The sequence below is a fragment of the Eretmochelys imbricata genome, chromosome 2 (genome assembly GCF_965152235.1).
Source record: "Eretmochelys imbricata isolate rEreImb1 chromosome 2, rEreImb1.hap1, whole genome shotgun sequence".
Classification (NCBI taxonomy): Eukaryota; Metazoa; Chordata; order Testudines; family Cheloniidae; genus Eretmochelys; species Eretmochelys imbricata.
Genome location: NC_135573.1, coordinates 39,166,636 through 39,184,956, shown reverse-complemented (window position 1 = coordinate 39,184,956; position 18,321 = coordinate 39,166,636). Strand labels below are relative to the sequence as shown.

The 18,321-nt window shown below is 41.5% G+C and overlaps 1 protein-coding gene across 11 annotated transcripts in view; it reads left to right on the top strand.

The window, feature by feature from the left end:
- The window catches only part of VPS13B (vacuolar protein sorting 13 homolog B), a 931,639-nt gene that overhangs the window by 850,450 nt on the left and 62,868 nt on the right, over nucleotides 1-18,321 (top strand). For all 11 annotated transcript variants that reach the window (XM_077809935.1, XM_077809942.1, XM_077809940.1 and 8 more), the window contains one exon: nucleotides 6,229-6,390. In XM_077809935.1, coding sequence (XP_077666061.1) covers nucleotides 6,229-6,390 — 162 coding nt within the window. The remainder of the gene's footprint in view (nucleotides 1-6,228; nucleotides 6,391-18,321) is intronic.

Here is an 18,321-nt window from a genome sequence, read left to right as displayed (position 1 = left end):
ACCTGTAATGGCACTACAACAGCAAAGTAAAAAAAAAGATAAAACATCTGTTTTATATCAAAAAATTCTTTTTTAAGGGCACTCCATGGTTTGCTTGTTGCAAAAGGACATTCATAAAACAAGAGCTAGTGTGATTTAAATCTTTACAGCTGGTTCAAATATCACTGCGAACAAAGATCTTTGTAGCTCCAATTTCTGTCTTTTGTCATATTTTGAACAATGCATTTAATAAAAAACAAACATAGAAAAAATACAAGAGTCCTTGTTAGCCCAGCTAAGCCCAGAATATTTCTCTCTTAGAACCAGAGCCTCATCTAAGATATGTGTGGCTACTACTGCAACATGGCCTTCAGAAAGATTAGTTTCCTCTTAGGATAAAAAAGTCTCTCAAACACAGTTATACATCTAAATAAAATATGGTGTATAAATATTTAAATGTTTTAAACCACATCAGAATGTAAATGGCTGACTGACTACACAGTGCCTTGAAGGAATATTCTGAGTTGAAAAAATGGACTTGTATATTTGATTAAGTAGAGCCATATGTCGCATAGTATATTGCTGACAGGTACATTCTATGAATAGTTGGTTCTGATTTATACATGGCTTTGGCAATGTTAACATGATCCACAGGAGGATATACTTCTGTAATTGTTGCTGTAATTTTCTCGTTTCCTCTCATGTCAAGGGTACTTGCCACCATGTTCTGATGTGGTGGGTATCTAGCCCTTAGTATTCTAGATTAAAAACTTGCACTACTTTGAAATTAGGGGACATTTGACACAGAAGTGGGTTGAAAACTGCTTATTAAATAAATTGCTACCAAGCTGTTATGTATGTGGTTTTACCTCCACAAGGGGGAAAAATGAATTTCCCAGTTGTACGTATTGTTTGATGTACAGTGTTCACATCGAGTACAGAGTAAATGCTGCCAACAAGAAACATGTATTTAATAAGCAGGAAAAATAATTCTCCACATATTTTTTTTACTGGATTAATATATGGCACAAGTAATTTTATATTCCGTGTGGATGGGACAGACAGATGAAGCATGAAGCAATTTGGCCTTGCACCTTTAGGTTAAGAGTTCAAGTTTTACAGAAGCCTTCGTCAATGTCTTTGTTTCCTAGATGTGGATTGATTTAGTAATGATGAAAGTTTTAAAAGTAGATTAGGCCTAAAAAACACCAAGCACATATTTTGCTTTATGCTTCTAGGTCACGTGCTGAAAACCGGAGGGGGATTAGCTCTTTTTTAAAAAACAATTTCCCTTATTAACTTTGTGTTTCATTGTCTAATCTTTTATAATATGAAATGCCTGTTCAAATACAAGCTGTAACAATCTAATGCACAACTGAATACAAAGCTAAAGTAAATAAGGTTTTAAATTTAAAATTAATGTATAGGGAACATTAAGGGGTTATTATTTAATAATAGAGTATATGCTGAAACAGAAAATGCATGCTTCACTTGAATAATGATGCAATGTTTTTTTACTGTATTTGAACATTTAAACTATTCCAAATTGTTTTAAATCATTAGCATTTCACTGAATTCCATAGGCAAAGGGTCAGTTGATAAAATAGCTCCCCAAGTACGTACTATGGGAGTATATTTTAGAAAAATGTAAACATCCCCTTTGTGACCGAAATGTTTTTCTGAACCCCTTAGAATTTATTAAACATCACTTTTTAAAGATCAGGAAACCAATTCATTTTTTCCCTTTAGGCTATATGGTGCTTAACCTTTCTGTTACTAGCAGATTGATCCCAGTTCATTAAGAAAACTCAGTCTGATTTCCAAGATATCTTCCAGTCAGGCAGATATCAGTGATCACAGCAGCTTCCTTGTATCTGTGATATACTTGTATCTCTGCTACAAGGATTGGAAGAAGGAATGGTGTATGGAAAACATGCATATAGCTGCTATTTAAATTCCAGTTGATAATGTTAAAATGCAGCAGGCACCTCATACCTTAGGTTTTGACTGTAACAGTCATCAAAGGTTGCTGTTTTGTCTTAGAGAAACAGTTGGGAAAGGATATGTGAAATTACTGAAGTCCTTTTATCGGAACAGCCACATTAAGTAATATATGCAAAACTCTTCCACACTGTACAGTAGCTTGCAAAAACTTCAGAAGATAACCCCATGTACAGGGCCGACACGTTTATGATTCATTCCCAAACCCAATACTGCTTTGAAATAACTGTGAGCTGGAAGATCTTTCTGACTGTGGTCATTCAAATGAGCACGTAGTCCTGAGACCAGGGAAAGCTTGAGGACCAGCAGTATATAGAGAAGGGGGTTTCCTCTCTGAATTGAGTTGACAAATTATTTGAAAGCCTGTGAACAAGAGAGACTTTCCAGGCCTCCCTGAAGGAAAAGAAAGGCCTAGGAACAGACTAGAGAGGGCAGGGAGTTGTCCCGCAGGAACTGACCTTTGTCCATACCCAGTTCAGGGTGTTGATCTTTTGTCAATTCCTTTGATTGTTATTTTGATTCAAGAGAGCATTTTTCCCTAACCCAGTCTTAGGCATGTTTTTTGTTTGCAGCTCCTTTAGTGGCCAGCCAGTCCTCTGCTGACATGATTCTTGCACAATGCCCCAATTTTTGTTTTTCTTTCTTTGTGTCTGGTGATTCAATCCTCCCCTTTGCCAGTCTACACTTCTTTCTCTCCTGCTTTTGCCTCTTTTCTCCCTTTCAGAACCCTCCCACCCCAGACATTTCTACTACTAGACATTAGCAGCAGCTTTGGGGCTAAATTCACCCACTGTGCCTTAGAGGGTGCTAACATCAAGGGAGAGCAGGCAGTGTTCTGCTGGAGAAAGATATCTTTCCTCAATAATGTGAGATATGGAGGAACCCCACCAGCAGAGGCTCCAAGAGTGATGTGCTGAATTAGCACATCCACAAGTCACTCTTGACATCCCCTTTTCTCTGACTGGTTTTGTTTTCCTTTGGGGCATCAGCGGCCACCTCTAAGCCCCACTCCTCCAGCAGGTGACTGGTATCTTGTGCCACTGCAACTCCCCTTCAGGTAAACTTTCCTCTTTTGGGGGCCCTGTGATCTGAGTTATGTGAATAGAGTCCAGTATGACCTATGACCTTGTATCTAAGTCTTAGAAACACTGCTGCTAAAGACAATAGATCCTGATAGCACTTCAAGCATATAATGCTAGTAACTGCTATCAGTATTTGACTTTAATGTGGTTAGTGCTGTTAGTATACTCTGATGGAACAGTGGACTCAGATACTACATGGATGGAAGCCATATGTGGACTTTAGATACATATACACAGTGTTAGATCAGGGTCACACACCCATGGTGTGCAATCCCATAGCCTGTGAAGCATTTATTCTGGCATCTTAAATGCGACCTTGTTGCCCCAGGTGCCAATCATTAATTGTACATATGCACTGGTGCAAAATTAAAATTAGGCTTGGCCTATTGAATTATTTTTGCACATCAGTAAATGCATGAAGTTACTCTTCATGGTAATTGAGCTTCATATTAATACTCCATTAAGAAGAATGAAGCTCAAACTCCTTGTGGTGCTATTGTTTCAGGCTTTCTGGCTGCAGAACCAAGAAGACAAATCCAGTGGCTGTTTCCTTGGGGGGGAAAGTGTTGTATTAAATTCACTAAGGTCTGAGCTAAGTTTGACTCAAATAACCTGCTGAGTTCCTTAGATTTTAAATCCTCTCTTTAAAAAAGAACGTTTCATAAAGCTGTTTGTGGTAGATATATGGGTATGGCAGTTTGAGAGTGAGAAGTCATAGATCCATCACTAGAGAATGCCAAAATAAACTGTGCTCTCTGAAGTGGCACTGTATATGTCAGTATCTAATATACCCAGATCAGCTGCTGAATACAATGAATACAGATGCTCTATAATGAGTTTTACTCCTTACAAAAAGGGAGACTTTGACTAATGTTAGCTTAGTTGACTGACTATTCATGGAAGATATGCAGCATAATGAAGAGAAATTCATGACAAAGGGCCAGATTTTCAGAAGTTAGGTGTCCAGTTATACACTTAATTGCTCTCACAAACCAGATAATGTAGTACACAAATGCACTTAATTAGTCATTTTCATGCTAAGTTACCTAAATTGTACATGCAGTCACCACAGGGTCTAAATTTTACCTTTTGATTTGCACACAAAGCTCACACTGAATTCAATAATAGCCAGGCACTCACATCCAAGGGCACAATTTGGCATAATTTAGGTTTAAATTTGGCACACATCTTGCACACCTAACTTTCTGAAAATCTGTCCCACACTGTTTTTCTTACTATTGTGACAATAGAAGGTACCAAACTGTGTTCATGGATCATTAGCGGTCTGTAGAGAGCTGTCTGGTCATATGTTCCTGGCTTTCTTCCTTGCTTCCAGATGCTTTTTCAGGTTTCCAGACACGTCGTTGTCAGAGATCTTGGGAAGCTTGTGAAAGTAGCTATAGTAGGAGCCAACCTCACTTTTTCTACTAGGGAGGGAACTCCGCTACATAAGACGGGGAGTAGAGGAAATAGAAGTAGCTCTCAAAGACTGAAGCTACCTGTGAGCCTGGAGCTGCCTGCCAGCAGGAGAAAAATATCCTAGGAAGGAGAGATGGGAATGGAGCAACTGGACAATATGTTGAGGGGAAAAGGCAACCAAGCAACAGAGAGAGAGAGAAGAAGAGAGCAATGATAGAGACGCATGTGCAGGGAAAGATGGGTGGAAAATAAATGAAAACCAAAAGTAAATAATGTGATAATTTATATATGCTATCTATATAAAATTGCATAAATAGTATTCTAGTATTACTTCCTCATGTAAGCAACTGCTCCATTTGCCACAAGGGTGTTATGTGATAGCAAGTGGAAAAGGAGAGAGTTGGCACAATGGTGATGGGGTTGCAGGAGAGGAATTTGTGAGATGATTTCTCTGTGAAAATGTCTGAGAGCACTGCGTTACAGAAACCTGCCATTTAAGGGCTGAAAGGATTACTTAGTTAAGTTACACCTTGTTTCAGCTGAGCTAAACAATGCGCCCTGATCAGTCTCAAGCTCCAGGATCCCAGTTGCAGAAAGTTTGCCTGCAAAAAGACAGTGGCACTAGCCACTTGCAACCTGTACAAGGGACCAATTTGGCATAATTGTGAGAGCCACGCAGAAAGTGGGTGAGGGTATAGGAGGGAGTGGGAAGGCTATGGTACTCATCACATCCCCCAGGCAGTTTCCATTGGCAGAGTTGCTATGCAACCCTTGAGCATACTTTTCAGCGGCTCCATCCTGACAAAACCCTCCCTGTGGGAGGGCTGCAGTATTGCCTCCAATTCTCCTGCGGCAGTGAATGCCTCTCCTGGTGCAGGAGATTGCAGTTTGTGCCTGTAGGCGTGAGTAAAGCCCTGTGGCCTGATAATTTATATTAACTGTCATGGAGTCCCATCATGCAAATAGAATAAGTGGTGGAAAGATGCCCAGAATGCTCTTTGCTCTGCTGTGATACCTCAGAACTGAAAAGGAGCCAGATACAAAGAGTGAGGGAGGGACTGCTACATTGAGCAGGGAGTATTTCTACCAAGTTAAAATGAAGTTATGAAAATGCATTAGGCAGTTTAATATTTTGCATGTTGAGCCATTAAATTGCATGATGTATTTTCAAAAAATCCCTGTGGATTTGTGGAACTAGTCCCCAAGTTGCAGCCCTAGCTGTCCTGCTACTTTGAAGTGTTGCAGCATCACAAGAGAAAGACTTCTGGGAGGAAAGATTTGCTCCAGAAAGTTCCGCAGCAGCATTTCAAAGTAAAAGAAGAACCTGAGGAGCAGGACATGTGCCCTGATGGCCTTGCAGATCTTTATCAAGCTTGGAAGAACAATAGCATTGCTTTGTATTCAGCCTCTAATGCATATCTGCACCACAGAGCGCATTATTTCCAACATATGTTAATTTTGCACTAGTCATTTCTAAAAGTTGGGAGATTTCATTTTCCTTCTAGCTTTGAATGGTTATGATTTACAGTAGAAGAGCAAAAATCAAAATACATTCTTGGGACACACATTTTAGACCCCGGCACTTGTTTGTGCTTACGCTGGCAATATAGAATACTTTGTAACCAAAGCTAATGACAACAGATCTTACAGCATTTCTGTGTTGTAACTATCGCCACTGGGCAGACAGCTGCCAAACATCTTGCAATTAAGCTGATGCTTGTTGGCTTTCATATTCTTTTTCTTTCAGAACCAATGCCCGGAGGCAGAGGAGTTGGTCTTTAGCCATTTTGTGATCTGTAATGACACACAGGAGACACTGCGGTTTGGCCAGGTGGATACTGACGAAAATGTTTTGCTGGCTAGCCTCCACAGTCACCAGTACAGCTGGCGCTCTCACAAGTCCCCACAGGTATGTCAGAAACAGCATTACAAATGCAGCAATTGTTAAAATTGGCTGGGGGTTTTATTCATTGATTCTATGTTTTTATTCATGTGCTCAGCTATCTTTAGCTTTCCAATTCCATCAGGAGCCTCATGCTGAAGCTACATCAGACATAAGAGATAAATAAAGGGATGAGGAAATCCAGAAGTGTTTACACGTGATTCAGATTTGGAACTGGACATGCACACACCCTTCCCAAAGAAAAATCATGTTTATAAAAATTCAAGCTTCTGAACCAAAGCAAAAAAATTAATTTGCCAGGTTCTTAAAATTGATTTTCTCAGTGCATAGTTTTTTGGGATCTGTTCTTCCTGTGGTGTTCACACAACTCTTCCTGAGAGGAGGCCATATACCATTAAAAAGCCTATTTCCACCCTGTTTGTCAATCTGTATTTCTGGAGCCAAACATCTGGGCTCAGATTTTTAAAGAAACCAAAGAGAAATTCAGTGGAAACTGGGTGCCTAATTCCCTTGGGCACCTTGAAAATTTCAATCCTGATGTGTAAGAGAAGGTAATGTTTAGGGGGGCAATTATAATAGATGTGGCTGAGATCTATAAGTCAAATTCAGAGGTGATAAGGTTTATGTTGATTAGGAAACAGATGTAAGTGGCAAACTGACTGTAACTTTTGCTGAAGTGGCAGTCAGTGGGTGTGCAACACAAGCATACCTTATGTTGACTTTGTAACTTTTGTGGACCAAACTCAGCCCTAGAGTAAGTTGTTGCAGATGCCACTCCAATCAGCGGAATATTGGCTAACAGCTATTGATTTCAAGGCTGAATTAACCTTCAAAGAAGTTGGAGATTGTGTAGGCATACATTAACGTGGGGGAGAGGCCTGTTGTGCTAATAAGGGGACATCTTGGGCCCAAGAAGGGATAAGATAATGTTAGAGCTTTTCTATCTGGTCTGGTAATGTGCAGCAAGCCGGATATAAATCTAGTGCTCTAGCCTGCCATGCACGAAGTGGCTATGCGAACCCTGCCACCGTGCACTACAAATTCTGTTTCGTTTTTCTAATTGGCCATTAAAATCAACAGATAAAACACATTTTGATTATTTCAATTATGAACATTTCCTCCCATTTCTAGAATCTTTCAGATCATTGGCATGCCAATCTATGACATTATCAGGAACCTTGAAGACCCCCTCATTGCATTTTTTTTAACCTGAACAATCCAGTTTGTACTAGTCTTTCTGTCTTTAACTTATGCTTATTTTTATAAACAATTATATATAATGAACAGCGCAGCACCTTTGTTACCTTGGACAACTTGCAATACAGGACTATGTACAACAGGATCTACTTTGTCTCTCATCCTCCTATTAGCTGCTGCTGCTATACAGTTTCCTTCTTTCAACTCCTCTGGCAGAGGCCAGAGGTTTGGTTTGGTTTATTTATTTTGAGGGGTGGATGTAAATATCAAGAGAAAGGGCGGACATTGTGAAAAATAGTTTTCCTAGCTGGTGCCCATACGCAAATCCTTTTGGGGTTAACAGAATGATGTTTGGTAAATAATGGCAACATTAAAGCCCCAACCCTTCATCAGTGAAGACAATGGGAGTTTTGCCATTGACTTCATTGAGAACAGGAATAGGCACAGAGTGGGGAATTTTCTATTACAGTGTGTGGCTGTAAAGCCAACCATAAAGCCAACATCTTCAAAATTCTGAAGGTCTACACAGTAATAATCAAGATCAGGGCTGTGTTATGCTAGGATATTTACAAACACATAGGTTGGCATGGTCCTTTCCCCAGAGAGTTTACAATCTAAGGGTCAAATTCTTCTACCCTCACACTGAGTAGTAGCTTGTTTTGTGGGTAATCCCATAGTTTTCAATTAGTCTACTTGTGGAGTAAGGTACTACGCAACCTGAGTGCAGATGGCAGAACTGGATCCTAAGAAATTAGATTACTTCAAGATTTAATTAATGTACATTAAATTATTAACCAACAGACACCCAAAATCTGCAGTTTGAGAGGCAACATTTTGGAGAGAAAGCCAGGCAGGGCTTAACATTTATCTTCTATAGTTCTGCCAGCCACCTTAGGTGAGGCACTGCATTGTGCACCAGCTACATGTGAGTAAGAAACAATGCACAGCTGGCAGAAGGAAGGAGAATGGAAAGAAAAGGCAGGTCTTGAAGAAGAGGGACAAGGAAAAGCGGACCAAGACGGAGCTAGAGATCTCACTGAGGAGAGCAGGGTTAATGTAAGAACAGGACAGCAATCCCTAGTTCTTTGAGCTAGTGTCCACCAGAACAAAAAGATCAACAATACAAGGGTGGCACCAAATTTTAGAGGCTTTTAGCATTTCCTGGGCTGACACTAGATTGTTATGCTGAACCTATATCAACCCGCTGCAATAGTCTCTGGAATGTTATTGTTCTGTTAACATTTTCACTGCCTTTCCCATGACAGCAAATTTAGGGATTGAAACTGGGGACTGAGGCAGCTTCACTGATGATGCATGGAAGCACAGGTTTTCCATACACTATTCAATTATAAGCTAATTTTCTTCAAAAAATGTTCAGAACCTTTGCATCCAAATGTAAGTTTAGTTCATGTGATTAATTTTAGACAGCAATCATTGTAAATGCCATTTGCATTAGAAAGATGGTTCATCTTAACTGTCAACATAATAATATTTTGACATTTTAGGTCACGCAAACCATGTTTATTAGGAATATTGCAAATGTCGTCATGTGTAAAATGTTTTTTTTAAGTGAGATATTAACTCAAGTCTGTTTGTACTGAAAACAGCAACTTGATTAAGGCTTCATGTTGCGCCCAGAATGTTGTGGCACTTTTCTAACTGTTCGAGGCTGAATTGGATATTGAACAACCTATTATTTAAAGATCAGAATAATGCCCAAGCCTGGACAAGCCCTGTGAGTGTCAGATTCATGGAATGCTAGATGACTTCATAGTTATGAAATTATTTCATTTCTCATGATAATTCCTGACTTGCCAAGTTAGTGAATTTTAAGAACTCTGAGAGCAGATTGTAAGATAAATATGAAATAATCCATACTTTTGGAGTCAGGGACTTCCCTCCAGGCATTAGTTCATACTTGACTTACACTTGGGGATAAAATGAGTTAGGACAAGGTCTTAGATACCACATTCTCTTACTGGGAAAGAAAACCAACTTGCACAACTTTGGCTGGCTCATGTTTCTTGTTACACAGGCACTAAGCAGCAGCGGTTGCCATGAAATACTTTATTTAACCTTTATAAAAATGTTTTTTTAGTATGGCAAGGCAGTTCAGTTAAATGAAAATAAATAGTTTTAAAAGGATTGTATTTCTTTTACATTCATACCAATAAAATTCCCCATTTTTCTTTTGCTAATTAAAACTAGGAAGAGATATTGTAATTGGCTAGTCAAAATATTGAACAAAAATAAACGAAATAAGTGTGTAATACATGTTGTTTAATATAGAGGCATATAGATAAAACATTGCAAGTGTTTCATTTTAGTTCTGAATGAATGTTACTGGATTAAGGGTGCTACAGTGGATTATAGTTAAAAATTATTTAACCTTTTAATATAAAAATGCATTGGTATGGCATTTCAGATTATCAGTTATTGGTGATTACTCTCAAAAGGTTTGGCCTTGATAAGTAAGCAAGCTTATCTTAATCTATCCAAACATTCTGAGAAATCCTTCCTCCTCTCCATTTCTTCTCCTAGTCCAACCCCTCTACATTTCAGTCAACCTAACACTTCTCTTCCTCTGCCCTTCAGTTTACTCTCTGATTCCTACAAGCCTTTCTAACTTGGTTAATAAATATTTCATTGGAAAGTCTTATGTCTGACACTGTTTCTGCTGGGCTCCAGCCAGTCATTTTCTTCAAATTTCATGAGTTCTTGACCTTTCTTGGGTCCAAGGCATTCCCAAATGTATTGTCCCTCTCTGACTTTGGGGAAGTTCAGAACTCATAAAAATGGCCATACTGGGTCAGACCAGTCTAGCCCAGTAATCTGTCTTCTGGTAGTGGCCAGTGCCAAATGCTTCACAGAGAAAGAACAGAACAGTGCAATTTTGAGTGGTCCAACCGCTGTCGTCCAGTCCCACTTCTGGCAGTTGGAGATTTATGGAACTTGGAGCATGGGGTTGTGTCTCTGACCATATTGGCTAACAGCTATTGATGGACCTATCCTCCATGAACTTAGCCAAATCCTTTTTGAATCCAGTTATACTTTTGACCTTCCCATGACTTTGTGTTGTGTGAAGAAGCACTTCCTTTTGTTTGTTTTAAACCTGTTGACTGTTACTTTCATTGGGTGATCCTGGTTTTTGTGTTATGTGAAGGGGTAAATAACGCTTCCTTACTCACTTTCTCCACACCAGTCATGCTTTTATAGACCTCTATCATGTCCTCCCTAGTCATCGTTTTTTGTAACCTGAACAGTCCCAGTCTTTTTAATTTCTCCTCATATGGAAGCTTTTCCATATAACTAATCATTGTTGTTGCCCTTCTCTGTACTTTGTCCAATTCTAAAATATCTTTTTTTTTGAGATCGGATAACCAGAACTGCACACAGTATTCAAGGTGTGGGCATACTATGAATTTATATAGTAGCATTATGATATTTTCTGTCCTATTTTGTATCCCTTTCCTAATGGTTTCTAACATTCTGTTAGCTTTTTGACTGCTGCTGCATGTTGAGTGTATGTTTTCAGGGAACTACCCACAATGACTCCAAAATTTCTTCCTTGAGTGGTATTAGCTAATTTAAACCCCATCATTTTGAATGTAAAGTTGGGATTATTTTTTCTAATGTGCATTGCTTTGCACTTATCAACACTGAATTTCATCTGCCATTTTGTCATTCTATAGAAACCCCACACTGGGATGGAAGGGGTTAAAGGACTATTCCAGGCCCAGCTAGCTCCACCCCTCCAACCTGGCAGAAAATGCTCCAGCTGGAGACAGAGTGGAAAAGAAAGTAACCCAGTGCAGAAGGGGGTGGGTTGGGAGGAATGCAGATGTACCGTGAAGGCTCCTGCAAAAGGGGCTGGAGAAGTCTCCCTGAAGGAACAGGACTATATGTAGAGTTCAGCTGGGGTGGCAGGTTGTTTTCCTTTTTCCTTTCTTCTTATCTGGGACCAGAAGCTGAGAGAAGGAAGCGACACAGGGAAGGTAGCTAGGGTTGCCAACTTTCTTGTTGCACAAAACCAAACACCTTAGTCCCGCCCCTTCCCCAAGGCCCTGCCTCCTGCTCACTACATTCCCCCTCCCGCAGTGGCTCGCTTTCCCCCACCCTCACTCACTTTCACTTGGGTGGGGCCAGAAATGAGGGGTTCAGGGTGCGGGAGCGGGCTCTGGGCTGGGGCAGGGAGTTGGGGTGTGGGAGGGAGTGAGGATTCCTGCTGAGGGTGCAGACTCTGGGGTGGGGCTGGGGAATGAGGGATTTGGGTTTTGGAGGGGGCTTCCAGCTGGGGAGTGGGGTCAAGGGATTTGGAATGTGGGAGGGGGCTGCAGGTTCAGGCAGGATACTGGGGTGTGGGAGAGGATGATGGCTCTGGGCTGGAGGTGCTGGCTCTGGGGTTGGGCTGGGGATGAGGGTTTTGGGGTGCAAGAGGGGGCTCTGGGTTGGAGAGGGCTGGTGCAGGGGGTTGGGGCTTGAAGTTGGGGCATGGACTTACCTTGGGGGGCTCCCGGTCAGCGGCACAACGGGGAGGCTAAGGCAGGCTGCCTGCCTGTCCTGGCACCTAGTGCGGGGCCAGGAGCAGAGCCCAGGCCATGGGGCCAGGCGCAGGGCCCCGGGCATGGGGGCAGCAGCCATGGACCCAGGAGCAGAGGCCTGGGTGTGGGGGTGGGACCGGTGCAGGGCTTGGGGGCCAGCAGCCAGGACCCAAACCCCACCCCCAGGTGAGGTGAGGGGAGGGGTTGGGGGCGGAGGGCCAGGAGCAGGGCATAGGCGCAGGAAGCACCCCCTGCACCCCTACTTCAGGCACCTGCGCTGTCACTGCGCTGCACATGCCCGGAAACAGTGAACAACCAGCAGGTTCAGCTCCTAGGCAGGGTGGGCCAGGAGGCTCCATGCACTGCTCTAGCTTGGAGGCAATACCAAACCCCCCACCCTCACTCCCACTGGCTGGGAACCACCCAATGGGAATGTGGGGCCAGTTCTCGGGGTGGGAGCAGCACTTGGAGCCCCGTGGCCCCACCACCTAGGAGCCGGACCTGCTGGCCACTTCTAGGGTGCAGCATGGTGCCACCCTGGACAGGTAGGGACTAGCCTGCCTCAGCAGCGCAGCACCGCTGACCGGACTTTTAACAGGCCAGTCGGCGGTGCTGACCAGAGCCACCAGGGTCCCTTTTTGACCAGGTGTTCCAGTCAAAAACTGGACACCTGGTCACCCTAAAGGTAGGTCAGAGGGCCCCTCCTGGAGGCTGAACGCTGCTAACCTTCCTAGGGCCCTGGATCAGAGCCTGGTGGAGTGGGTGGTTGCTATAACTGAATGGATGCTAACCGCTTGGCCCCTCGGCCAACTGAGAACCCCATTACAGTCACCCACTTTAGTGAGATCCCTTTGTAACTCTTCGCAGTCAGCTTTGGACTTAATTGTCTTGAGTAATTTTGTATCGACTATAAATTTTGCCACCTTACTGTTCACCTCTTTTTCTAGATTGTTTATGAATGAATATGTTGAACAGCACAGGTTCTAGCACAGATCTTTGGGGGACCCTGCTATTTATGCCTCAACATTGTGAAAACTGACCATTTATTCCCTATCCAGTTACTGATCCATGAAACGACCTTCCCTCCAATCATATGATTGCTTAATTTGCTTAAGAGCCTTTGGTGATGGACCTAGTCTAAGGCTTTCTGAAAGTCCAAGTACACTATATAGACTGTACTACACTTGTCCACATGCTTGTTGACAGAGAATTTAATAGATTGATGAGGCATTTCCATTTACAAAAGCTGTGTATTATGAAGCTGTCAGAAATCCTAGCAAAGATTGCCAAACCTTGTTAGATCCGATGTGGATGTTAGTGAAAGTAAGAGGTCTGTTAGGGGTCAGGAAAAGGGATGGGCCACTACATTTCTGCAGTGGCTCTACATACTACACTGGATCTACTTCAAGGTCCTTATCTTGATCTTCAAGCCCATTACTGGGATAGGCCCCAGTTATCTCAGAAGCCCCATTTGTCTCCAAGACAGCCAAGACAGCCGTGTTCCTTAGGAATACTGGAGCATATGGTATTTATCATAAGCACAGAGGATAGGTTCTTCTCAGCAGCTGGCTCATAGTTATGGAATTCTGTATTGCAAGACAGTAGACTGACCAAGGAACTCACTGCTTTCACAAGTGTAAAACCCATGTGGTTATATTAGATTCCCTGAATTGCTTCCCTGAAAACTATTTGTTTGCCAGTAACCACCCAAAACTGTCTATAACATACTCTTTCTCAGCACTGCACAAGGCAAGGGGATACTGGCTGTTTGAGTGCAACCAAATTAAAAAAGCAAACTTCAGTGGGGGCCCATGATAAATTAATGTGAAGAAAGGGATTTTTTCCAAATTTCTGGTATAATTTGAAGTTTGGGCCAGGTTGCCTATCCCTAGTATCAATTGCTTATTATCAACTTAGCTTAACCATTTATTTTTAATACTTAACACTCCTCTCACTTTCTTTCCATATTATGAATCTACTGCTAAAGACAATGGACTGGATTTTAATGTTAGTTACACTGGTTCAAATCTAATGAAACTCTATTGAATTCAGTAGAATTAATCCAGTGTTTTGTTAGTGTGACAGAGATCAGAACATGCCCCATATGTTCTTCACCTTTCGTAAGCCATAGTTCGGTTTAGCTAAGTATATCTCTGTTTTTCTTTTCTTCCTCACTTCAAAATGGAGCCGATTCCAAACACAGCACACTCAGTCCCTCTTGATGTTTGTCTGTAAAGCTACAGTGTTAGGCTTTAGCAGTCCTGAGACGGACACATGCCTCCCCTGCCCATATTATTAATGGTGGTTGTTATTTGAGAGAGATCAGTAAGTTTATATGGCATTGGAATGGGGGAGGGGGAGACAATCTCTATCAGAAAGAGTTTACCATCTGAAGCCCTGATTCTACAAGCACTAATTTACATAAGTAGTTACACATGTGAGCAGTCCTATTCAGTTCATTAGGAATGCTCGTTATGCATAAATGTTTGCACATTCAAGTTAGACAAACAAAGGAAATGATGACACCAGACATAGGATTGGACAGAGAAGGATGAGGCAAGTTTTATAAAAATGAAAATGTAGATTAATATTATGTTGCATCTGAAGCTGTAATTACTGATGTTTTATTTCAGGTTTCAGAGTAGCAGCCGTGTTAGTCTGTATCCGCAAAAAGAAAAGGAGTACTTGTGGCACCTTAGAGACTAACAAATTTATTTGAGCATAAGCTTTCGTGAGCTACAGCTCACTTCATCGGATGCATTCAGTGGAAAATACAGTGGGGAGATTTATATACACAGAGAACATGAAACAATGGGTGTTACCATACACACTGTAACAAGAGAGTGATCAGTTAAGGTGAGCTATTACCAGCAGGAGAGCGGGGGAGAAAAAACCTTTTTTAGTGATAATCAAGGTGGGCCATTTCCAGCAGTTGACAAGAATATCTGAGGAACAGAGGGGGGGTGGAGGGGGGGAATAAACATGAGGAAATAGTTTTACTTTGTGTAATGACCCATCCACTCCCAGTCTCTATTCAAACCTAATGTAATGGTCTCCAGTTTGCAAATTAATTCCAATTCAGCAGTCTCTCGTTGGAGTCTGTTTTTGAATTTTTTTTGTTGAAGAATTGCAACTTTTAGGTCTGTAATCGAGTGACCAAAGAGATTGAAGTGTTCTCCGACTGGTTTTTGAATGTTACAGTTCTTGACGTCTGATTTGTGTCCATTTATTCTTTTACGTAGAGACTGTCCAGTTTGACCAATGTACGTGGCAGAGGGGCATTGCTGGCACATGATGGCATATATCACATTGGTAGATGTGCAGGTGAACAAGCCTCTGATAGTATGGCTGATGTTATTAGGCCCTATGATGGTGTCCCCTGAATAGATATGTGGACACAGTTGGAACGGGCTTTGTTGCAAGGATAGGTTCCTGGGTTAGTGGTTCTGTTGTGTGGTGTGTGGTTGGAGGTGAGTAATTGCTTCAGGTTCGGGGGCTGTCTGTAAGCAAGGACTGGCCTGTCTCCCTAGATCTGTGAGAGTGGTGGGTCGTCCTTCAGGATAGGTTGTAGATCCTTGATGATGCGTTGGAGAGGTTTTAGTTGATGGCTGAAGGTGATGTCTAGTGACGTTCTGTTATTTTCTTTGTTGGGCCTGTCCTGTAGTAGGTGACTTCTGGGTACTCTTCTGGCTCTGTCAGTCTGTTTCTTCACTTCAGCACGTGGGTATTGTAGTTGTAAGAATGCTTGATAGAGATCTTGTAGGTGTTTGTCTCTGTCTGAGGGGTTGGAGCAAATGCGGTTGTATCATAGAGCTTGGCTGTAGACAATGGATCGTGTGGTGTGGTCTGGATGAAAGCTGAAGGCATGTAGGTAGGCATAGCGGTCAGTAGGTTTCCGGTATAGGGTGGTGTTTATGTGACCATCGCTTATTAGCAACATAGTGTCCAGGAAGTGGATCTCTTGTGTGGACTGGTCCAGGCTGAGGTTGATGGTGGGATGGAATTTGTTGAAATCATGTTGGAATTTCTCAAGGGCTTCTTTTCCAGATGATGAAGATGTCATCAGTGTAGCACAAGTAGAGTAGGGGCATTAGGGGACGAGAGCTGAGGAAGCATTGTTCTAAGTTTGTTCTTGAACAAAAAAACTTCAAAAACAGACTCCAACGAGAGACTGCTGAATTGGAATTAATTTGCAAACTGGACACCATTACATTAGGCTTGAATAAAGACTGGGAGTGGATGGGTCATTACACAAAGTAAAACTATTTCCACATGTTTAATCCCTGTCCACCCCCCCCCCCCCCCCCCCCCGTTCCTCAGATGTTCTTGTCAACTGCTGGAAATGCTCCACCTTGATTATCACTACAAAAGGTTTTTTCCCCCCTCCTCTCCTGCTGGTAATAGCTCACCTTACCTGATCACTCTCGTTACAGTGTGTATGGTAACACCCTTTGTTTCATGTTCTCTGTGTATATAAATCTCTCAACTGTATTTTCCACTGAATACATCCAATGAAGTGAGCTGTAGCTCACGAAAGCTTATGCTCAAATAAATTTGTTAGTCTCTAAGGTGCCACAAGTACTCCTTTTCTTTTTGATGTATTATTGTTATTTAAATTTGATAATAAGGTTGGGCATAGAGTAAGCTAGGGAATAGCTAGCACAAGAGAAGAGGGCAGCGTGTAAAGCTAGCTAAAAAAAAGTGGGTTTTGAGAAAGGCTTTGAATTAGAGAAGGGGGACACTTGGTGTGCTAAAAGCAGAAGGTTTTTCCAAGCATCGGGAGCAGCATAAAAAAGGGTATGAAGGTTTGAGTGATGGAACAAGACAAGGAGGAACAAAAAGGCAAGAAGAGGGTGCAGAGAATAGGGTATGAGACTAGGAGTAGACAGAAATAGCCTGAGTGTAGGTGTAATTTTGCAGCACCCTGAAAGTGAGAATGAAGAGTTTGATGTGGAAGAGATGGGGAATAAGTGAGAGGGATTCTAGGAGGGGGTGACTGGTAAAAGCTGTAGGAAAGGAAGGGGTTTTTTTGTTTTGTTTTTAGCTGCAACATGTTGCACATGTTAAAGAAAGGATGAGCTGAGAATCAGGATGGATAAAGAATCTGTAAGTACCTACATGGGGAGATTTCTGATAGTAGGAGTTCTGCAAGTTAGCAGACAAAGGCATACCAAGGTCCAGTGACTAAAACTTGAAGCTAGATAAATTCTAAACTGGAAACAAGGCACATATTTGTAACAGTGAGTGTGATTAACTGTTGGAGCAGCTTACCTTGAGAAGTGATGGGTTGGCTCTCATTTTGATGTTTTTAAATCAACATTGAATGTTGTTCTAAAAGATTACATGGTCTAGTAATCCAGAAGTTATGGGACTGATGCAGGAATCACAGGGTTGAAGTTCTATGGTCTATGTTATGCAACCGGTCAGACTAAATGGTCATAATGTTCCCTTCTGCCCTTAAGACCTATGAAAAACAAGGAGGTTACAGTAAACCAGGCAATCAAGCACTGTGATATGAACCTGTGTTTAGCACTGGGCATGGATAGGTAGGGATGGATCTCATATTCTGTTGATCTGTATGGCAACATAATGTCTTGAACCTGAATTGTTAGGCAGGTTAGCAGTTTATGTAGTTCTAGAATACTTTCAAATGTTGATAAATAAGAACTACAACTTTGAATTTCTTTTCCGTTATGCATTTATAATATCAACCATAAGGTTGCATTGATGCAGTCTGCATGTAAGGACTTGATCACATGATCACTGAAATCTGTGCATATTTTGCATTGACTTCAAGGAGAGAACAGTCGGGCCATTGATTATTGGTAATATGTGTATATTTTTCATTAAAATAGTTTAATATTCCTCAGTGAGCTACATATAATTTAAATGACTGTTACTATATAATTTTGGTTTGGCATTCACATGGTTTGCATGATGCTTTAGTGAATATACCATATAAAGTATTGTACCTATCTACACAAATTTTAGTAACGCTTTCAGTTAAATTCTGGAATAAATGTAAAGTTTCTTTTCTTCTTTCTTCTTTAGATAGTGTGTTCACAAAACAGACCTTCTGCTGTAACTTTATAAATGACTTTTTAAAAAAGGTATTTGTAGATTTGGAAAGACTTCTATTAAGAACCTCCTCCTCTTTCCCTAAAGAAAAAAAAATGAAGCCAAAATGTAACTTATGCCT